This window comes from Vanellus vanellus (assembly GCF_965231255.1).
Source record: "Vanellus vanellus genome assembly, chromosome: 25".
NCBI classification, from domain to species: Eukaryota; Metazoa; Chordata; class Aves; order Charadriiformes; family Charadriidae; genus Vanellus; species Vanellus vanellus.
This window is the reverse complement of record NC_138930.1, coordinates 1102527-1124512: the sequence shown is the minus strand read 5'-3', so window position 1 is coordinate 1124512 and position 21986 is coordinate 1102527. Positions and strand designations below refer to the sequence as shown.

Sequence of the window (21986 nt, the reverse complement as noted above, 5' to 3'; positions counted from 1 at the left end):
AGCACAGGCGGGTCCCCGGCCCTCCCCAAGCACCCCCCAGACACAGGGGGGGTTCAGCACTGCGGGACACCGCGGCGGAGGATGAAAGCCGGGGGGGGATCCCTGTGCCCACAGGGCAGCACATCCCCCTCCCGCCCCCCCAACACCCCAAACCTCTCAGCGCCGGTTGAACTGCTCAGAGTCTGCACTCCCCCCCCCTCGGCTGGGGGTGGGTGCTGCTTGAGCCCCCTCCCCCGGGGCTGCTCTGGGGGTGCCCCCGCCCTGCGCGATGCCGGGGGGTGCTCCGGCCGCCCTCCCCACGCTGCTGTGTCACGCTGCAGCGGGTCGGGACGGGCTGGGCCATGCGGCTGCCGGACACCCCGGGCAGCAGCCCCATTGCTGGGGGAACCCAAGACACGGAGATCTGTCATTCCCCCCCCCCCCCCCCCCCCCGAGTCCCCCATCCCCACAGCTCTGCGGTGACAGCTTTGCCTTGCAGGGGGTGGGATGCTGCCGGGGCAGAGCGCGGCTGGAAGAACCTGGGGGGGGGGGGGGCGGCTGGGGGGGTCTGCAGCCCTTCAGAGGGGCGGTGGCCAGTCTGTGGGACCCCCCCCAGCTCTGGAGGGGGGCTGTCAGTGCAGCCTCAGGGTTGGGGTACCACCAGCCCCCCTCCCCCCAGCCTCCCCCCAGCTCCTGCTCCTCTCCTGCCCCGGCCAGGGGAGCCTGGGGGGGGGCGGGGGGGGGGAGGGGGGGGAGCTGGGGGTTGATGAGGGGGGGGCTGAGCTCTGCACCCCCGGGTCCCCTGGCAGGGACGGCCGAGCGCAGCGGCCCGCAGCAGCGCCGGGGATCTGCAGCCTGCGGGGAGGGGCCGCCGCCGCAGCACCTGCATTTGCGAAGCGTCTAGACACAACGGGGAAAGGGGGGGCCGGGGCTGCGGGAAAGGGGGGGGCAGAGCTGCAGCTCTGCTTCGGCAGCCCGCGCTCCGACACCGTGAGGGTCACTGTCCCCCCCACGGGCTGCCGGCGTCCCTGTGGCGGGTGCCAGGCAGGGCTGTGGGCCACCGCGGGCACACCCTGGGGGGGTGCGATGGCTCAGGGCCCCGGGGACCCCTCTCCCCCGACACCCAACGGCTGCCCCTCTCTGCTCGGGGCACCCCGGGACCGGCTGAAGCCACTGCCCGGGCCCGCGTCCGGCCGGCACCGTCCCGAGCTGATGCTGCACCAAATCAGTGGGTGGAGAAGCAGCATCTGCGCTGCCCACCGCACCCACCGTGTCCTCCGTGCTGCCCACCGCACCGCGCTGCCCACTGCACCCACTGCGCGCTGCGCTGCCCACCGCGGCCCACTGTGCCCCTCCACGCTGCCCACCGCACCGTACCCCCCCCACCGCACTGTGCCACCTTGGCCGGGGCCGCCTTGGCCTGGGCAGAGCAGGGCAGGGCTGGGGGAGCCGTGCACCCCACACACCTTATGCACCCCACGCACCCCTCGGCTCCCTCCAGCCCGGTGGCAGCACTGGGGATGGGGACGGAGACGGGGACCACCATCGGCCCCAGCACCGCAGCATCAGCCGAGCGCAGCCACCTCCGGCAGAAGCCACATCTGAGCCCCCCGACCGGCTGCGGCTCCCGGAGCCCCCGGGGACGTTAAACAAACAGCGTGTTGTCACCAGCTCCCGCTGATCGACCCGGTCGCCTGCGGTGGCCCCGGGGACCCCCAACCAACAGCAAACCCACCCCAGGGAGCACCAGGCCGGCCCCACGCACACAGCCCCCCATCCCCCCCGGCTCCTGGGTGGCACGGACACACTCAGGGCACACTTGGGGACACACTTGGGGACACGGGGGGCACACAGGACCCGCTCCCTCCCCACGCACAGCATCTGCCCCCCCCCCGCAGCACCCACGTCCCTCCCACGCCCCCGCACAGCAGCTGCTCCCCCATACGTGTGCACACACGCACGTATGCTGCACACACACGCGTGCACACACACACACACCGCGGCCTTTGGACTCATGTGGAGCCCTGGCAGGGCCCCGGAGGGGCGAGAACTGGGGTCCCCCCACGCCCCCAGCAGAGACACCCCCCGTGTAGGGACCCCCATGACCCACCCCATGACCCACCCCACAGGCAGCGTGGCCGTGGGCGGCTGTGGGAACTGGGGCCGGAGGGCAGCAACGTCACCCGCCCGTGCCCGGGGCAGCACTCACCCCACAGCCCACACCGGGGGGGGGTCTGGGGACACCCCTGCCCGGGGATATGGCCCCGGGACCCCCCGAGATCCTGCACCCGCGGGGATGTGGGTTTGGGGGTTCAGGGTCGGAGGGGCAGCATTGGGGTGCTGGTTTGGGGGATGAGGCTTTTGAGGGGCACGTTTGGGGGGAGGGGGGCGGATTTGGGGTGCGGGGCTCAGCCCCGACCTCCCGCATCGGCCCCGCCGGGGGGGGCGGTTTGGCCGAGGAGCATCGGGAGGGGCTCCGCGGGTGGGGGGCGAGCCCGCACCGGGGGGGGACACACAGATGCTGCCATCCCAGCGGGGAGCCCCCCCAGCCGCGCCCCCCCCGCCCGCAGGGTGAGGATGGGGATGAGGATGGGGATGAGGATGGGGACGGTGGGTGCTGCCCCCCCCCCCGGCCGAGCCCCGGCATTGTCCGCCCTTTGTCCCCGCAGCCGGGGATGGGGGATGCGGGGGCTAAATGCTGCCCGACCCCACCCCCCCGGGCCCCCCGATCCCCCCAGATCCCCCGAGCTCCCCTCCCCCGGACCCCCCCCCCGGTCCCCGGGATGGAGCCGCGCCCGCCGCATGACGGCACATTCAGCGCAGTCGGGGCCGGGGGCACCCACCGCCGCGGGGGGGGGGGGCTCAGATCGGGACCCCCCCCGGCCGCATCCAGCCCTCCCCGCACCCCGGCACCGACCCCTCCCGGCCCGGAGCCCCCCCCCCGCACAGCCCCTCCCTGTCCCCCCCACCCCCGGCGGCTGCAGCGGCCGGAGCCGCGGGGACCCCCGGGGGGTCGGGGGGTGCCGGAGGGTACCGAGGGGGGATGGGGGGGGACCGGGGGGGGCAGGTGCGGCCGTACCTCATCCCCGGCGGCGGCGGCGGCGCGGAGCTGGGAGAGGAGCCGGCGCGGCCCCGAGCAGCCGCATCCCGCCCCCGCCCCCCCCCCGCGCCGCTCCCGGACGGGATTTTCCAGCGACGCCGTTGGAGGGGGCTCCCGGCGCCCCCCCGGGCTGCTGCCGGGGCGGGGGGAGAAGGACACCCCCCACCCACCCCCCGCGGAGGTCTCCGTCCCCCCCCCCCCGTCTCTTTTCCAAGCCCCCCCAAACCGTTGGGGGTTTCAGGATCTGCCCCGTTCCCCCCGTTCTGGGGCTAAATCTGCCCCCCTCCGCCCCGGCCGGGGCTGTCACCGTGCCCGGGGGGCTCAGCCTCCCCCCGGGGCAAGTGGGACCCCCGGCCGATGAGCCCCCGTGGCCTGTGCCCCCCCCCAGCACCGAGCGGGGCCCGGTTGGACACAAGTGGGGGCCACATCCAGCCCCGGGCCCCATCCTGCTGCTCCGCCCGTGGCCATGACCTGTGCTGTGCCCCACACACGCTGAGGCCACCGTCACCCACCTCCTGGCCAGGGGGTCCTGTCCCCCCCCGGGGGGTCCCCAGGGGCTGGGGCTGGTTTGGGGAGAGGGGACCTGCGCTGAGGGTGCACCCACGACCCGGGTGGGCACAGCGCCCCCAGCCCTGCCCCCCCTCCGACAGCGGGAGCTGCACCAGCAGGGTCACAGTCACCTTGAACAAAAGGGACCCGGAGCCCGGTGACACCGAGAGCTTCCCTAAGGGACAAACAGCCCCGGTCATGCCACAGCATCACCCGGGGGGAGGAAAGGGCCGATGCCAGGCCCTGAGAGACGCCGTGACACGCTCAGCGATGAGCAAAACTGTCTCCTGAGCCTGGCATGTCCCCAAGGCCCCGAGCATGGCACCCACTGTCCCCCTCCCCTTGCCCAATGTGACCAGAGCCCGGGCCGGTGCTGAGCCCAGCGGCTCCCTGTGCCGAGGCCACGCAGGGCAGAGAAGCGGCTGCTCGATCCTGGTAAAACTGGGATGAGACCATCAGCACGTTTGCCCATCTCCAGCAGCAGGACACTGTGGCCGCGTGCTGGTGTCACTGCCCGCCTGGAGGTCGCGAGGTTTCCCCAGCACAGGTTGTGCCAACACCTATCGCCACGACACCGGAGAGGTGCTGGGGCAGGACGGGGGTGCCGGCGCTATCCCCACAGTCAGGGCGGTGGCGGGGATGAAAGCACCAGTGCTTCTCCCCCAGCCCTGCCACAGGAAACGTTCCTCCCGCCCAGCCCACACCGCCACCCACCAGCTCCACCACTGCGCCTACGCCAAAAGCCTTCAGAATCCCTAATTTAAGGTGAGAAAACAGTGGTTTGGGATCTCAGGTGTCCCACGATGTGGCCTTGGCAGCTTCCCCCAGGAGAGGGGCTGGTTCCGAAGTGCTGGGAACCCCCCCCTCCCTCCGCTGGCTTTACCTGCCCCAGCAGAGCCCTTCACCGCACACTGGGGTGACCCAGACCGTGCTCCAAATGCCGCAGACACGGTCAGGTAGAAGGAAGCGCCGGTCACCGCTTCCCAGCAAAACACAAGGAATTTCATTCATCTCATAAACCCACTTGAAGAGATGTGTTTGCTGTGCGCATTTACCGAAAAGGAGTGCCAAAAAACCACAGGGAAACCTTCGGGAAAACATCGTATCATGACAAAGACTGATAGTGTTGTGCCCCAGCCCACGCCCCGCCCGCAGCCCCACAAACTGCCAGACCAGGAGAGAGACACTGGGGAGAAATCTCTTTATTTACAGGTGGAAAAGGCTCCCCGCAGCGCTCTACTTCAGAGGAATGAACCTGGAGGAGTGGGTGGCACCGATGCCGGGTCGGCCGTGCTTCACCGGCTTGTATGTGATGGAGAATTCCCCCAGGTAGTGGCCGATCATCTCGGGCTGGAAGAGAAAGGAGAGCTCCATGTTGGAGGCAGCAGCAGTAGCTCCAACCCTCAGCCCTGCGCCAGCAGAAGCCCTGGTTGTTCTGGCAGCGCGGCACACAGAGCAGGCACTGCCAGCGCCTGCGGGCAATGGGCGCTGCCGGGCCCGCGGGGAGCCAAAGGGCTCAGAGGGGTTCAGAGGGATGAGGGGCTCCCTCTGCCCCCGACCAGCACCGCGCCTCCCCGCAGAGGGGAGACACCGCCTTCCCGTGCGCTTCCAGGTTGGATTTAATACCAGGTACCGGCAGCAAATGCCATTCAATCCCACCAGCGGTATCAGGTCACACCACCCCCAGGTTATTCCACTCCCAGGAAACCTCACAGATCTGTTTCATCGGAAACTGTCGCCAGCAAACAGCTGAGTGCAGGGCGGGCACGGGCACGGCCCCCCAACGCAGCAGCACACACGTGCTCACACCAGCCACGTTCTTTAGTCACCCCCAAGCTGCACTGAAGCCTCATGAGGCCTCAGGTCACCTCTGCGAGTGGGGATGGACACTCCTGCGCGTCCCTCAGGGCCTGGTTTGCTCCAGGAAAGAGCCCCGAACCCCCCCTCAGTCACAGAGCAGGAGCAGGATGACACAAAGCATTAAAAAATTAACACAGATGTAGTCGGGATGCTCAGCTCAGATCAGGACCGAGCTCTCGGGATGCTGCCGTAACGCCTCACCTTGATCTCCACCTGGTTGAAGGTCTTGCCGTTGTACACGCCCACCATGCTGCCCACCATCTCGGGGAGGATGATCATGTCCCGCAAGTGGGTCTTCACCACCTCTGGCTTCTCCATGGGCGGCGCCTCCTTCTTGGCCTTGCGCAGGCGCTTCAGCAGGGAGTGCTGCTTGCGACGCAGCCCGCGGTTGAGACGCCGGCGCTGCCGGGCACTGTACAGCTGCATCAGCTGCTCACTGGAAGGGATGGAGAGACTGAGCCCGCAGCTCCCCGGGCACCCTGCACTGGCAGCTGTACACCCACTCAGGGACTTAGAATCAGAGACAGGTTTGGGTTAAGGAGGGACCACCCAGTGCCACCCCCCTGCCCTGGGCAGGGACACCTCCCCCCAGCCCAGGTTGCTCCCAGCCCCGTCCAACCCGGCCTTGAACCCCTCCAGGGATGGGGCAGCCACAGCTCCTCGGGGCACCCTGCGCCAGGGGCTCACCGCCCCCACAGCCAAGAAGTTCTTCCTCAGATCTCATCTCAATCTCCCCTCTTTCAGTGTCAAACCGTTCCCCCTCGTCCCACGGCTCCCCTCCCTGATCCAGAGTCCCTCCCCAGCTCTCCTGGAGCCCCTTTAGGCACTGGAAGGGGCTCTGAGGTCTCCCCGGAGCCTTCTCTTCTCCAGGCTGACCCCCCCACCTCTCCCAGCCTGTCCTCCCAGCAGAGGGGCTCCAGCCCTCCCAGCATCTTCTCTGGCCCCACTCCAACAGGTCCTTCCGATGTCGGGGGCCCCACCACAAGCAGCCCTCGTGGTTTGGGCTTAGTCCTCAAAGCGGGACAACAGCCCAGCGAGGAACTGCGGACCCGCCCAGTCCCGGGGTACTGGAGGTGTTTTAACTCAGCCCGAGCAGCGGGGGACAGCCCCGGCCCGGCCCGGCCCCGCTCTTACTAGGACATGTCGAGGAGCTGGTCCAGGTCCACCCCTCTGTAGGTGAATTTCCGGAAGGTTCGTTTCTTCTTCTGCTCCACCTCCGCCTGCAGCGGGACCCCCGGGGGGGATGGGGGGGGTCAGGGCCGCCGGGACCCGCGCTCACCCCCCCGGCACAGGGGAAGGCCACCGGCACCGAGCTCCGCCGGCCCCGCCGCCGCCTCCCCCCGCCCGCGCCCCGCCCCCCTCGGCTCCGCCGGGCCCAGCCTGGGCAACCGGGTTCCCTCCGCGCCGAGGCCTGGCCCGGCCGGGACGGCCACGGCGGCGACGGGGCCCAGGGGACGCCATCCCTCCGCCCCCCGGGGAAGAGGCCGCACCGACTTCGGCTGCGGCGGCGTCCCCAACCCCCAGCGGCCGCCGCCGCAGAGGATGGAACCCGATAGGAACCGCCGGCGCCACCGCCCGCACCCACCATCTTGGACGCGGCTCCTCGGAAAGGGCCGCGCTCGGGCCGGAAGCGGCGGATCTCGCGAGAGCTGCGGCGGGGCGGAAGTAGCGAGAAGCCCCGCCCCCTTCCGCAGACGCTGGCCTTAAAGGGGCCGCGGCCCGCAGGAACACGGCGTGTCCGCTATAACCGGGGGAGGGGGGGTTACTGGAGAACCGGCACGGCAAAGCTGCTCCTTCCCGCTGCCCACGGCGGGACCCGAAGCGGGGATCAGAGTCACCTTCACCCTCAACGTCACCTTCACGGCACGGCCACCCGGTGCTGCAGCCACGCGCCGCCACCGCCATCCCTCGGCACAGGTCGGGTCGGTTCATCCCTGGGCAGAGAGGAGTTTCGGGTGGGTGTAACAGCTGGGGCTGACCCGGAGCTGGTTCTGCGCAGAAGGCGTCTGTCTCCAACACCTTTTCTCCAAGAAGAGGTCTCCCTCCATCCCACGTGCCATTGAAGCTCCACGGCTCTGCACTGAGCCGTTTTCCACAGCGTATTTCACACAGCAGCCCTCATGGAGGAGCGAAAGCAGCCGCACCACGTCAAGGCAGGGCACAGAGCCACACCGGGGCACGGGGAACACCAGAGCAGCGGCCCCGCTCCGGCAGGGAAGCATGCATGCTTGTGGAAGTAACGGAGCGAGGAGCAGAGCCAAGAGGAGGCATGGCGAGTGGGACCGGTGCGATCCACACGAACTACAACCACCTTCCGAACCGCTCTACCTCCTTCTGAGAGTAACCCAGTGACCTCCAGCGCCACCGATGCGTCCCAGTCCCAACACATCCCCAATTTCACGTCGTGCTGAGCAACGCCACGTCCGCTCCTGCAATAAGAGTCTTTTAAACCTGCAGCAGCGCATGATGCGTACCTGCGGAGTTAAGCCCTATTAATAGTGATTAACAAGAGCACACCAGCCCCGCTGCACCGCTGGCAGTACGCACCCCCGGGGAGAAGGTCCCTTGGATGGGACTCGGTTCGGAGCCAGCCGTTTGCCTCAGACTCGCGTACGAAGGACGGACAACGCGGCGCCTGTCACTGCCTTTGAGCCACCAACCCCTTCCACTGCACCGCACTGGCTGATGGTGTCAGGACACTTGGCTTCCCATGGGCTTAACCCCACATTTAAATGAGAAACACTGAATCGATATTCGAGAAGCCCCAGGTCGAACCGTTATGGACACTAATCTACACAATAAGATGCTCGTAAATCCCCATTTTATGCTGCTTTCAGCAGTCACAGAGAAACACCCCCCCCCCCCCAAAAGGAAGCACACAGCAAGGTGATCATCCAGCGGAGGCAGTGAGAGCACGCCTACTGCAGCAGGACAGAAATCAGGAACGTGACCCGGCAGCATGCACAGGTAAATCATGTCACCAGCAAGATTCCTTCTGGATTTCAAAAGTGGGGAGAGAGAGACACGAGGGGCACAAATCCCTGAGGTATCTCTACACGAGCTCCTTGTAGGAATGCATGTTTCACAGCGTGCCGGAGCCTCAAGGTCAGATGAAGAGCAGCACTCAACCCAGCCGTCGTAGCCTCCAACACGCGGGTGACCCAGGGCACAGCCCCACTGCAGCTCTGGGGACAGCGGGTTTGGGGGACTCGGTGCCAGAGCCCTTCACCATGTCAAATCCGCCCCAGGTCACAGCCACCAGCAGCTCCTCAGCCCCTCTGAAGCGAACCTGCCAGCACAGACCCGGCCCCGCAAGTTCGCTCACGAGGCGGGCAGGGGAACCGAGAACTGCTGACTTAATTCCCCTGCTGGTAGCTTAACAGTCCCCTGAGGCACAGCGAAAGCCTGTACGCTGGTGTTAAGACATGATTTTCCAGGCTGCCAATTGATTTCTCATGAAAACACAAATTCACAAGAAAACTTTTTTGTCAAAAGACAAAAAAAAAAAAAGTGGAGACAGGCTTGTGTTTCTAATCCAAATGTACTTCTCTTTATTCAAACCAGGGGTAATCACTGGTTAGTGCAAAATGCACCTAAACCTTTTGCCTGAGGGAAATCTACATCTTAACAAGGCCTCCGTTAACCCCTAACGAAATCCACAGAGGATTTGAAAGCGTTTGAAGCACAGATCTAACACTGCGCTTCGTAAGTGACTCTGTGCATCAACAAGTCTGCACCTGCCTTGTTACCAGCTCTACACCATCAGGTAACAACAGCAAAATACACTCAGTAGATTTCTTTTAACTCCCAGAGTTTCTGAACCACCCGCCCCACCACTAACGTCAGGAGTAAGGGGGTCGCAGCTTACCCTCACTTCCAACAGTGCTAACGGAAACCCTGTTTTAAATTAAAAAATAAGCCAGCATACATAGTAGAAAATTTCTCTTAAAAATTTCACAATCTGTAAATGTATATATTTTTTTTTCTTTTAAACATAAAAGTTTACAATATACGGTAAAACAAAGGCTCAGGAAAAAATAATTTCAAAAAAAAGAAACCTGAAGTTTTGAATTAAAGCTGAAGACATTTTTAAAACCCTGTAGTTTGAACCAGTGACATTTTCTTTATTTGTGCTGATGGGTTAGAGAAAGGAAAATATTTAAAAACTGCAGTCCAAACACCCACAGCTTTGCCTTCAGAAGCCATCTTCCCCCACCCCCCGGAAAAAAAAAAAAAAAAAAATGTTGTTAGGTTTTTCTTCCATCAAGTATGTGATTGTCACAAGTTCAGAAGTCTGGGATTCCTGGGTTCAGCTGGTACCAGACATCCCTGTGTGGACAGAATTCCCTGATTGCCAGCCCACGCTAGCGCCGGTAGGGGTGAAATCCTTGCACGTTATGGTTCTGTCCTCGTCCAAAACCACTTCCTCCGGCAGGTGGGCCACTGGATGGCTGCACCGAGGGGCCTCCGTAGGGAGGGGGCTGCTGGCTGGGATCAGAGAAACCTTGTCCAAAACCACTCAAGTCTTGTCCATACCCTGAGGAGAAGGGGAAAAAGGGCAGAGTGAGCGTCCGGTATCACCCACACGTGCAGCGACAGAGACGCAAATCCACAACCCGACGCCGCTGCCTCCCCCCACACACGGCCCAGGAACAAACACCTCCATCTGACACATTAAGATAAGCAGCCGCTTTCAGTTCTCGCAATTATTTACCTTCTCACACAGAAGAAACAGGCAAAAAGCAGAGCTGAAGAGGTATCAGAAATGGTAGTTTTCCCTTTTGAGGCAATCCTACCCAGGCCGGTAGTTAAACTATCGTATTACGGCTGTTCAGAAGCTTGAAGCGGCCTGCAGGTGTGCTGTCAGCTCACTCTCAGTGTATTTTTATTTGGTTTGGGTTGGGTTGTTTATTGGCTAAAAACTTGTACTGTCAGGTTCAGCAGAGATGAAGATGTTGCAAGGAAGTTCTTCCTGAAATCTCACGGCTATTAAACTGCAGCACCTCAGACTGACTGCGCAGTTATTCGACTCGGGCTTTGCAGAGTCAGCTTCACCATCCTCCCTGGAAACTGCCGTCGCTGGAAACATGCACTGGAGAAGACAATCTTAAACTCCCTTTCAAAAAACGGGGCACTGCTGCCTGAATATGTATTTTAATTAACTAATCAGCCTCTCTTTCAAGGAATAGTCAATTAAAAAAAAAAAAATGTAAATTGGAACATGAGGGGATAAAGTTGGCAAAGCAGAATCCAGAAAGTTGCAACCATTGCTCCCATTACGTACTTTATAATGGAACCCTCGGTCCAAAGTTGCCCTTGGAAAGAGCTAACATCCTTCCCCAAAACCTCACTGCCCAGGCAGGCTCACAAAACAAAGCTCCATTTCAAAACCTGACACCCTACTGCTACTGCAGGTGGTGGCGAACGCTTCACACCCGGCTACAGAGAAGCAGCAGTCAGTAAGCGACTGTAAATTACAGCCCTTCTCCCACAGCCCCTGCGCCGCCAACTGCATCCCAGTCCAGTCAGTTTTAAGCCTGAATGGGTACAGTGTCTCCACTGAAGTTTACACTACTGCATGCCACAGGTTAACATTTATCTTGTTCTTCCTTGATCTGAGGAACTGAACACCTCTCCTCTCCTGCCCCGCTGCCCTCCCGCCCGCTCAGCGAGGCTGCGCCGCCGCTCTGCAGCGTCACCCGTGCCACAGACTGGGTTCAGGGTGGGTTTAGAATAAGCAGAATTTGGGAACAGGCAAAGGGTGAGGACGAAAGACTCGCTGGAATTCTTGCTGCCAATATGGAAGACAACTAGATGTAAATTAAGAACACTGAGAAATTTAATAAAAGTTCCCATAATTAAATACGACTCTTAATCGTAACACTGCCATCAGTGCCAGCCTCTGAGATGAAAGATGGTATTAAGAAACCTAATTACTAAGTACATTTCTGCAGTTCTGCTTCTCTCTATGCAGGCTTAAAGCAGGTTTAACTCTCTTAATCCAAAACAAAGTCTCTTAGCATGTCTTCAGTATTTCAATTTCAAGCTCTGCCTGTCTCTCAGGACTTGCTACCACTAATGAGCCTTAAAACACATCTATCACAGGCTTCTATTAGCTCAAAATGCTAATCCAGTCTTTTTTTCAGACAGAGATAAGCAGGCAACCAAAAATACAATTTAATTGTTTGCCAAGGGGTGAGGCTCAGAGTGGGGAAAAAAAAAAAAAAAGAAAAATCAAGTTATTCTCACTGTACAGTGCAGTGTTAGAGCATTAAGTGGTGGAAACCGCAGTTCTCAATTTGTTTATCACAAAGGAAACCTACAGCATAAACCTGAACAGCCAGATATTTAAGCACATATTGTCTTTCCCCTGCTTTCTCAATTTCTGCTGCAGCTCTCGGCTTGCACCAGCACCTCTCCTCTCCCAGTGAGCTGTGCAGACCATGATGGTTTTACTGGCTTGCTTAAGAACCTGAGCTCGGTTCGATTACAGAGGGTAAAGCCTCGCCGGTGCAGCGGCTTGGGAAGCAAACAGCAGCGTCATTCATACTCCAGTCGTGAGTTTTCACTTCAGCCAGCTAACGAACGTAAAGAAGTGTATTGCCCTTACTCACAAAAGCAAACATTTGCGCCGCATTGTTCCCCCCCTCCGCCTCTTAAAAGAGGCCCTGCAAGAAACACAAGTTAATTTCCCAAACGCAGATATATCAAGAGCATTGGTTGTAAATAGGCACCACCTACCTAGGGTTCTCACTGCTCAGCCTGACCATAAGAGTGTAAACAAAGTATTGGCGCGTAGCCTGAAGGGTCTTGAGAATAGGTACCCAGCCCTAGTAAGAAATGAGGAGACCAGGGTGACGAACCCCAAGAGAGCCCTGTACAGAGATAATTTTTCAGGGTGAGGGAGACACACCCGTGTTAGTGTTTAATTTACTAGTGTTTACATTCATCCTAGCTGTAAACATAGCAGCATTTAAGATGCCGTCAAGCCAGGACGAATCTTAAAATGCCACAACAATTAGATAACTCAGTGCCTCTTCAAAGCCCATAAGCTTTATGCATTTATGTAAATACATGCAGATCAGCTAGACTGCCTATTGTACAGCAACGCTGCTAACTAATTTGCGATCACATGAAGTGCTGGAGCTCTTTAAAGAAGTTTAAAAGATTTAACACATAGCTTTATGAACAGGTGGACGATTCTGTGGTATGGTAGCGTATTAGATACCTCTATCCCTGTTGTACTCATAACAGCTTTCAGACTCGAAAAGCACTCGAGGCGAGAGATTAACTGCAGTTGAGGTTTAAACAACTAACCTTCTTGGCCTTCTTCCTCAAAATGCAGTACTACACCCCATTTCTTCCCCCTCCACCCAGTACTCTTAAGAGACTGACTAAGAGCACCTGCAATACTTCCCTGGTAAAGAGGCTTCCTAGCATATACAAGAGGCGAGTGGTACTATACACACACCAAATACTGGAATCCTCCCTCCCCAGTTTTTCACAATGTTGGAAAACAGATTCTTCCTAAATTTCTGACATCTGAAATATTGGCTCCCCACTGAATATAAGTGATTGCGCACAGATTTATACTTATTTAGTAGGGCCCACCCCCCTTCAAAAAGAGTCTGCAAAGCGACAAGTTCTGGCAAGACGAGAAAAACTTCTTGAATCACAAGGGAAAAGCTATCTATGAAAGCAACTGTGTTTATAACAACCAAATTGAAAAACATTTCAAATTCATCAGCATGAGAGCATATGCTTGCTTTATAAACACATCTGAAAGGCTAATCTTGCTCCAGAGTCTGTTTTACATTTTTTGAACTTTTAATAGTATCTATTTAAATAACTTTATGAAGTGTTCATTTCATAACAGTTTCTGAAGGCACTTTAAACGAAGCAGGCAGGCAGTGACACACATGGAGAACTTGTTCAAGTGGGCAACAGCCATGGTCCTACTGCATGCAAAAAGTTCACGTCAGAAGTGAAAAAATGACCAATTACAATCTCTTAAAAAAAACCAACCAAACAAACAAAAAACCCCCCAAAAACAGTATGCCATGAACAGCCCTTTGGACAACGCTGCTCAAAACCAGGGCTGAGTGGAAGAGCAAGATGAGAACTCCCTCTCAGCTCCCAGAGGCAAGAGCAGAAATTTTACTCAGCCCAGGTACCTGCATAGCAATTTTTTTTGTAGTGCTGTCTACAGCTGTTTTAAGCTGTAGCTTAAAACTTGTTCCATCAATGTCTTCTATCAGCTATGTGAAACAGCACAATTAAGCATTACACACTTCAGGTAGAACTGTAACTTGAGATAGATAGGAAAGGAGTGGGGAAGGGAGGAAAAGGCACACAGCTTGGATCCTTACACCCGGCACTGCTTGCCTCTCAATGCTATTCTACTCTTCAAGTCTTTTCTTCAATCTGATCAAAGTCAGTTACACAAAAAAGTTGACTACAAGCTCCATCACGAAGCTCTTGGAGAAAAAAAGTTTCAACCACAGATTGAGGAAGAGTCCAAATCAGTAACTTATCCTACCAGCGCACACGTCCCTGAAGACTACTTCACAGCATACAAGCAATGTTTCCGAGTTGATTAAGAAAATACCCTCTGGCTAGAATACTGCATGATTTAAGGACCACTTGAGAGCTGGTGGCCGGCATTCCCACCCTGGAGGGAAGTGCCTTCAATGCTAGCAAGCTGTTTCTGAACACTGACTTTCTACCCAAGCGTAAGGGAAAGCAGGAAGGGGAGAAAGATCAAGCTGAGTTTATTCTATATGCAGTTACTTACCAAACTGACTATAAGGGAATTCTGGCTGAGCAGTTGGGGGTTTGCTCATGTCCTGAGTTGCCTGAGATGGTGGTGGTGGTGGTGGAAAAGCTAGTGGTGCTGCCCCTGGAGTGGCAGGTGGAGGGGGTACTCCAGGTGGGGCAAACTGGTCAGGTGGAGGAGGTGGAGCACCATAACCAAAACCTGAAACACGAGGAAAGTACAATACATGTGAAAAGACGCAGGTAAACACCAGCCTGACTTCCTGTTTGGCTTTAGAGTATGACAAACTTCTTAAAAAATACTTTTAAGTCTATTAAAACCAAAGTGTTTGTTACTGACAGCTGGCCACACAGTAATTCACTCCCATGTTCTGGCAACCACTGTGGCTCAAAGACCCCAAGAACAAACCTTCTGTCATGAAAAATTTCACCCCGAAGGAAGACTGCAGCCACGTCAGCAACCAGCAAAGAGGAAGTGATAAAGTAGAACTAGGGACCAAATTCTGCCTCACATGCGCACGTGAGACACATGCGGAGGAAGCCATAGTACTCGAGATCTTAGGAGGAAAGAGATATCCCAAAGAAATGGTTTCTTCATACTAGAACAAGCAACTCTAGATAACTGGGCGGTATTTTCCACCTTCCTTTTTAAACCAGGTTTACAACTAGACTTTTCAAAAGGTGGCCTGAGGGGGTAGGTGCTGAAATCCTATTATCTTTCAATGCCAGTTGCGACCTTAATTCCTTAAGCTTCTCCAAAAATCCCAGCCTGTGTCTAGCTCAGGTCACCATGCAGTAATCTCTAGCTTTTCTCTCAGATGTCGTAACAGGGGTACACAATAAATCTAAATTCGTTTAGCAACACAGATTTAGACTAGAGAACAAACGATTACTGCAGCCAAGAAAAAAGTAACCCGACTCACTGAAAAAAATACAAGAATATACAGTCTGGGATAAACACCTAAGGATAGCTGAAAGGGGAAAACAACATCCAAATCCAGAGGAAGATGAGCAAAAGCTGAAAACTGAATTTGGTGATGGACTGTAAGCAAAGTCCTGTAGGTCACTTACTAAATGGTGGAGGGGTGCCATAGCCCTGTGGAAATCCTTGTGGAGGCGGGAATCCTCCAGGAGGTGTAGAGACTATGTATGAGGTAAATGGTGGTGGCGGCGGAGGAGCTCCTCTTCCTGGAGGAGGTGGTCCATATCCACCTAGAAAATTAAGAGAAACCATGAACTAAAGCGGCTTAATAATGAAAAGCTGCTGCTTAAGTCAGCATCCTCTAGATGGAGTAAAGCTGATAAATTTCAGACGCAGTCTCAGCCTTCTATGAATTCTTACTTTGGGAAATATTTGTCCTCCAAGTATCCCTACTGTAAATAATTGCAGTTTAGAACATAATTCCTTGATAACAAATTAGCGTGGTTGGCAACAGCAGAATGTATGTCAGCTCCCATTACTGAGTTGTTAAGAATACACTATCTCCTCCTTCGTTCTTTCAGGACAAATTCAATCAAGCTTTTAAATGTAGGTTAAATACTACAGAAATCCACAAATCACTGTGAAGTCTTAAGAAACTGCACCCTCGCTCAGCAGAATTTTTCTTTTAAAATTGGTCCCATATAATGTACTTACCAATTGCCTGTCCAGCTGGCACCCACATCCCTAAAACAGAACAACAAAAAAAAACGACTTACACATGCATTGAAGCCATATACTATGAAACAGGAATGATTTAAAAGAAAGCTGATCTTGCTCTGGGCTCTGGAATAGACCGAGTATCCTCCCAGTATCCCTTACAGATCTATTTTGATGGGCTAAGAAATAGTCTTGGACTATTTCTGGATATGTAATTCTGAAAAGACTCTGAATCGTTCAGCAAATAATACATAGAAGAGACAGCAGTCCCCAAACTCAAATCAGATGGAGCGTTCAAGAACTGCGAGCGTACCAAGTGCAGGAAACTATACTAGTATGAAGAACAAAAATACTGAGAATCACAGCAGACTACACAGCCAAAGCATTTTTAATACACTACCAGGATTATCGTGGTTATTTTTGAAGTTTTTGAACCATAAAAACATCATCTTCTGCATTCGTTGCAGCATTAAGATTGAAAGATAAATGCATTTATGTTCTACATTAATCTTTCCAGTAGATCAGATATCATTTTCTCTACAAATAACCACATTGAAAATAATCTAGTTTCTCAATTTGCGCAGTTGCAGATTAGCACATCTGTGCAGAATGTCAAAGCCTCAGCTGCAGCTTTCAAGTTAATAAGCACCATGGGGAAACAAGCGATCCCTCCACTGAGGTACCATCTATTGTAGCAATAGATGAAGCAGTGACACTCCCTTTAGCCCCCCAGGTGAAGATTTCTCATATATCAGAGCGAGCAAGTTCTGTTCTGTCAAACGCAACTCAATTATACCACCATATTTCTCCATAAGTTATCAAAACCGTCTTTGGATGAACTCAGCATATTTATCCTGTCTTCAAAATCTTGTGGGGGTTTATAGCCATCAAACCCAAAACACACGGCTGCTCCTTTCAGCCCTGAAGGGTTCAAGCTAAATCAAGAAAATTATATGCATTAAGTGCTCCCCTGCACCACTGCTAGCCCCATAGCTGCTTGTTATTTTTCCAGGCTACATTAAGCAATAAAATCCAAAGACAAGACCATCTGTTTTTCTCTCATCCCTTTCAAATTTTACTTATAGCTTCCTTTGAAACTGCCTCATCCTTGAAAACCCATATTTCAACAAAATTCTTCATCAGGGTCTCACGCAGGCCGCAATCCCACAGCTGGAGTCACAGCCTGAGCCACTGAACTTTCTCAACACCTCCTCTGCGTTACGGAAAACCCTGCCGATCCTATTTGGGGAGAGGCAGAACCAAAGAGAACAGGTGAAGCACTGCTAGGGACACACGCTAGATGTGGCACAGCCCGCTGACTTCTGCCTTATGAAACAAAGGGGTTTGGGAAAAGAAGCAAAGGAACAATCTCATCCAACTTGGGAAGGACTGACGGGTGGGATTTTAGCTCTGCTATCAGTAATCAGGCAGAGCAATAGCATTGATAAACCCAGGAGTAGTGTCATTTGCCAGTAAAACCAAATCACCACTAAGCTGTAAAGGTAAGACTCTTGCGACAGCGACGCCGAGAGAACCGAAGCAGTACCTTGAGGGCCATATCCTTGTTGCCAGGTCGGAGGAGGCTGACCTGCCCAGCCATTGGCAGCACTTGGCATGATCCTGCTTCCCCACTGACTGGCACCGGGGGGCCCTGGAGTTTGGCTTTTGCTATCACGAGGTTCTGCGCGTTTCACCTCCACCTAAACAAACAGAGTCACCATTTAGGAGAGATGGTGCAGGTCAATACACCCCCCTTCCCTTCACACACACCCTTAATTACACTTAAGACTACACTTAGCATCTTATGACTTATGTCTAAATACTTAATTATTAAACTTAAGGCCAGTAATTTAAAATGTTTCTCAGGTACAATATATATGATGGTAAGACATTACAAGTCCTACTATTGAGGTATTTCAAGTAAAACACAACCTACAGATCACTGTTTCATCATAGTACAGTATTCATTTGCTTTAATCTTAAAACAGCAGTACCCTCTTACAACGACTCTTCACTTAAAAAAATTAATAATCTTTTAAAGTATTTATGTACTAATTTAACATAAAAGGCAGGAGTTACAAAGATGACATTTTCAGTTAAAAAAAGAACTTTGAGTAAAGAGTACGCCCTGAAAAAGGGTACTAATGCTTTAACCGTTCCAACACGTTTGGGGTTCATTTGAAAGTTACAGTTTAAACCCACCCCATCTAACTACAATTTCAGCTCTGCTCATACCTGAGAAACACACATTTGTTTGTTTGGTTTTTTTTTGTTTGTTTGTTTTTAAACTTAGATTTTATTTAAATGTCTAATGGAAGATAAAGACTTACCTTCCCCAGGCTAACGCTTAAAGAATCTCAATTAACTCAAACAATGTCAGAGGGAATGGATGTGATAAGAGAATCTTACATTACATCTAACAAAAAAGTAAACAAACATGCAAGTAATAAAAATGGACAGTTGAGTCAATAAGAAGCAAATCTTCATACTGTGTTAAGTCAGTGACAAAAGCCCTCCTGTTTTTAAAATTAGTAAGCCACAGTGCTTAACTTATTTTATTCAAAGATAAAATGTCCTAGTGTTCCAAGCCATCGAATAAGTGCATTTGACCTACTTAAAATAAGCTGCACATTCAATATAAACCTCTCAAAAAAAATCCAGTTTCTGATTTAATGAAACACTCTCAGCACTCATGCATGCTGAATTAAAGTCTTTTTTATTTTATGATTAATTTTAATGGGTGCCAGAGTACAAAGAAAATAAATCTCAATCATCAATGGGCCTGAGTAGTATGGAAAATAAAAGTATTCAGAATTCTTCCTGCCATGTCTTAAAAACCATTCATGTCAGAGAACAAACAGGAAACAGGCACAAGGCAAGGACAAAGCCCCCCGCCCCCAGCCCGCCGCAGATGCCCCAAGGACATTAGACATGACAGTAACCAAATCTCTGTCAGCTGAAGGCCCTTCCAGAGAGGAACCAAGGGAATTTTTCAAAGGACTCAAATTAATGAGTCTTAACACATTTGCCTTGAGGGAATTCAGTTATTGCTTACAAAAGCAGAGTCCTTCTTGCAATTTTAATTTTTTTTCCTTTCAACAACATATGGATTCATTTCAGCAATACCTTTTTAATTACCAAAAAGAAAGAGATACCATTTTTAAAGTAGGCATTATTAGTCAATGAAGAGAGCGGAGTAGCTGGAGTTCATTAATCTGCGTGGAAGAATCCCATTAATTTTTCAGTGCACATTTGGAAGCGGTGAACTGCCAAACTGAGGACTGAAAAATCCCTGTGCAATATTCCTCACATCGAGGTTAAAATTCTACACCTGCCTAGAGCCCAGTTTACACCAAGAAAGGAGGCATCTCCATTCCTCACAGCTGAAAAAACACTGCGTATTTCTGCTTTTTATGTCATTGAAAGGAGAAAAAAAAAAAAGGGAGGAGGGCAAAAATAAATTAGTTCATTTTGGTACTGAGATTGTTTGGGAAACAACGGAGAACTCTGCACTGGCACTGATGGATTCTGAAAAGCGGCAGCGTGAGAGGTGACATTTCAAAGGCTCGCACAGGGTTCTCCGTCCTCTCCCAGAACCACCGCAGCAGACGTACCAGCCTTTGTTCCTGTTCATACCTAGCATGCTGCTTTGGGACGTGACCTCTCATTTAAGCGGTTCGTGAAAGTTTAAGGCAATTCCAAGGAAAAATTAGAGGATGTACATAGGATATAGATAATTCACACACATACCAATGTAATTTTACTGCTGTCAGTGCATCTGCTCACAAATGGGAGACCTCAACCGCTCACAAGAGGAAAACACTAGTAATCAAGAACCTACGCTGATGTTCTTGATTACACAAGCACATTTCTTCATTTGCTTCATTTCCCTTATTAGGAAATCAGCCCACCCCTCAACCCCAAAACAAGTTCAAAGGAATAAAAAGCATTATGTACTACATAACTGACCAAAATTCTGCTGATATGCAAGTATATATCCCCTGCAAGCTAAATAAATGCTCCTGAAATATCAGCACATAGACTTTAAAAGACAATGCAAAATTATACAATGCAATAATTTAAGGAAAGTGACAGTGTTCTTGTGTCTCCTTGAAACTTGTTCACTCTAAGGTTAGCAGTTTTAATGCTTACTTTAAAAATCGTGGATATACTGTGAAGCTGCAAGAACTTTAAATTTACCAGAATTTCCAGTGGTTAATTTTGCTTTAAGTTATTATTTTCTCTGTATAAAACTTGGGTGTCCTGCAACAATTTACTTGGCTTTTAGGTTTTTTTTCCCACAGGTACAAGCATGTTCCTTGCCGAGTAACATCAAAGCAATCCTACAAAATTCCTCCCTATCAAACACCCATTTGCTGACAACACAGTATGAAGATGAAACAACCAGAGGTCACTTAACTGCATTGTGGTTAAATACTATATAGAGTACGTGGGTTTGTATCAAAGTTTCACAGTAAGTGACCCAATTTTTAAAAAAACCAATCCTTCATGATGTTTTTTGTTTTCTTTCTAAGTTTAAGATTATATAAAGTAGATTGTCTCACACCACCTCAAAATTTGAGTATCAAATACACATCTGAAGGAGTGGTATCTTAAACCAAGCCTTGAACAACTCAGATTTCATTGGGATTCTGGTTTTCAAACAGCTGGAAACAACTAACTTCTATCCTTGCGCCTAAGCAATGCTCAAAACAAAGGTGGTCATCGTCAGTCCAGTGTCACGGAAGCCACGCTCAGCCCGAGCAGCCCCCCAGGTCTGTCAGCACAAGGCCTTACCCAGAACAAACCAGCCCACAGCCCAGGTTCTCAGGCTTTCCAGATCCGCCTCTCTTCTACGGGCTAAGCCACACGCTAACTGCCTTTCTCGCCTTTCAAGCAAACTCCGAAGACTTTCCCCACCTTCATGGATAAAGCCTCGAATTTGGACATACACGGCTCTCCCGTCTAACTGAATCGGTAACTTTTATTCACCAGTGAAATTGCTAGTTGCCCAAGACTTGGTTCATTCTTAAGGTAAAATAAAACTACAACTACACACTTTTTTGCCCATGATGTCGTGAAAATGCATGTTGACAGCCTGGTCCACTGATTGTTCGTCCTCGAAAGTAATAAATCCAAAACCTAGCCAACGACGAAGAGTGAATCAAGGTAGCAGGGTGTTGTGACACAAAACAGGATGATGAACAGTATTAGGGGCGGACCAAGGGTTCAAGCAGGGGTTTCAGATAACCGAGACTTGTGTTAAATTTTCAAAAAAAGTCAATCTGAGAAAATTGCAATGGATACTTCCTGTAATTAGGCAATTAATGCCCCATCTTGGTTTCACACATGCAACTTACAAACTGAGCTTGTTAACTATCTTTTAATTTGATTTCATTCCTAACCCACCTACCAGGAAATGGAAAAAAAGTTCTAATATAGTCATAAGTATAACTGTGCCACATGATTAAAAACAAAATACTTGTGGGACAGCAGATTAAAGTCAAGCAACTTTGCTGCTCCTATCTTTGGTTCGGACTAGCTTCCTGAGCTATTATGTCCCTGTTCCCCAAAGCTGCAAAGCAACTTCCTCCCATCCCTTATCCCATCTTCCAATTAGGGAATATTTTCCGTGGAAAATAAGAAAGTTGTCTTTGAAATGTAGCCTGTAAAGCATGAAAAAATTTTACCACTCCATGGATGAATGAGAAGCTTCAGAAACTAACAACCTAGATCAGAGGTTCTCAAGTTTTCCACACCTTAGAAAAAGCCCATAATAGACATTACTCCTTCCAAACACAGCAATCCCTGGCAACTAAAGCAGGGTTGCTTATGCAGAATGCCATACTTGCCATCAACTCCCTTAAGCTATTTTATTCCTTATATTTCCTGCCGCTTTTCTCTTGAAAGTCTATGCAATGCTTTTCAGTCCCTGTTTTTGCCCCAGACATTGCTGACTGCTCCGGATCCCCCAGCGTTGCTCGCTCCCTTGTATCTGATCACAGCCCTCGCTGACGGCAGCTCAGCTGAACCCAGCAGCTTTTGAAAAGGCGGCAGGGGAGTGTCTGATGCCTGTAAGAGACA

The 21986-nt window shown here is 52.6% G+C and overlaps 2 protein-coding genes across 6 annotated transcripts in view; both read right to left on the bottom strand.

Moving 5' to 3' along the window:
- Positions 1–4812: 4812 nt before the first annotated feature.
- Positions 4813–21986, bottom strand: part of RPS15 (ribosomal protein S15) — a 22828-nt gene continuing 5654 nt past the window's right edge. Inside the window, exons 1-4 of one of the 2 annotated variants that reach the window (XM_082495405.1) lie at positions 7074–7112; positions 6623–6708; positions 5690–5924; positions 4813–4978 (exon numbers count right to left, since the gene is read on the bottom strand). In XM_082495405.1, coding sequence (XP_082351531.1) covers positions 4865–4978; positions 5690–5924; positions 6623–6708; positions 7074–7076 — 438 coding nt within the window. In that variant the 5' untranslated portion in view covers positions 7077–7112 and the 3' untranslated portion in view covers positions 4813–4864. Of the gene's footprint in view, positions 4979–5689; positions 5925–6622; positions 6710–7073; positions 7113–21986 lie in introns of those variants that run through there. The other variant, XM_082495406.1, reaches the window with a different exon arrangement.
- The window catches only part of DAZAP1 (DAZ associated protein 1), a 26927-nt gene continuing 13957 nt past the window's right edge, over positions 9017–21986 (bottom strand). For 2 of the 4 annotated variants that reach the window (XM_082495401.1, XM_082495402.1), the window contains exons 7-12: positions 20962–21044; positions 17449–17602; positions 15900–15929; positions 15335–15475; positions 14283–14465; positions 9017–10025 (exon numbers count right to left, since the gene is read on the bottom strand). In XM_082495401.1, coding sequence (XP_082351527.1) covers positions 9853–10025; positions 14283–14465; positions 15335–15475; positions 15900–15929; positions 17449–17602; positions 20962–21044 — 764 coding nt within the window. In that variant the 3' untranslated portion in view covers positions 9017–9852. The remainder of the gene's footprint in view (positions 10026–14282; positions 14466–15334; positions 15476–15899; positions 15930–17448; positions 17603–20961; positions 21045–21986) is intronic. The other 2 variants (XM_082495403.1, XM_082495404.1) reach the window with 1 other exon arrangement.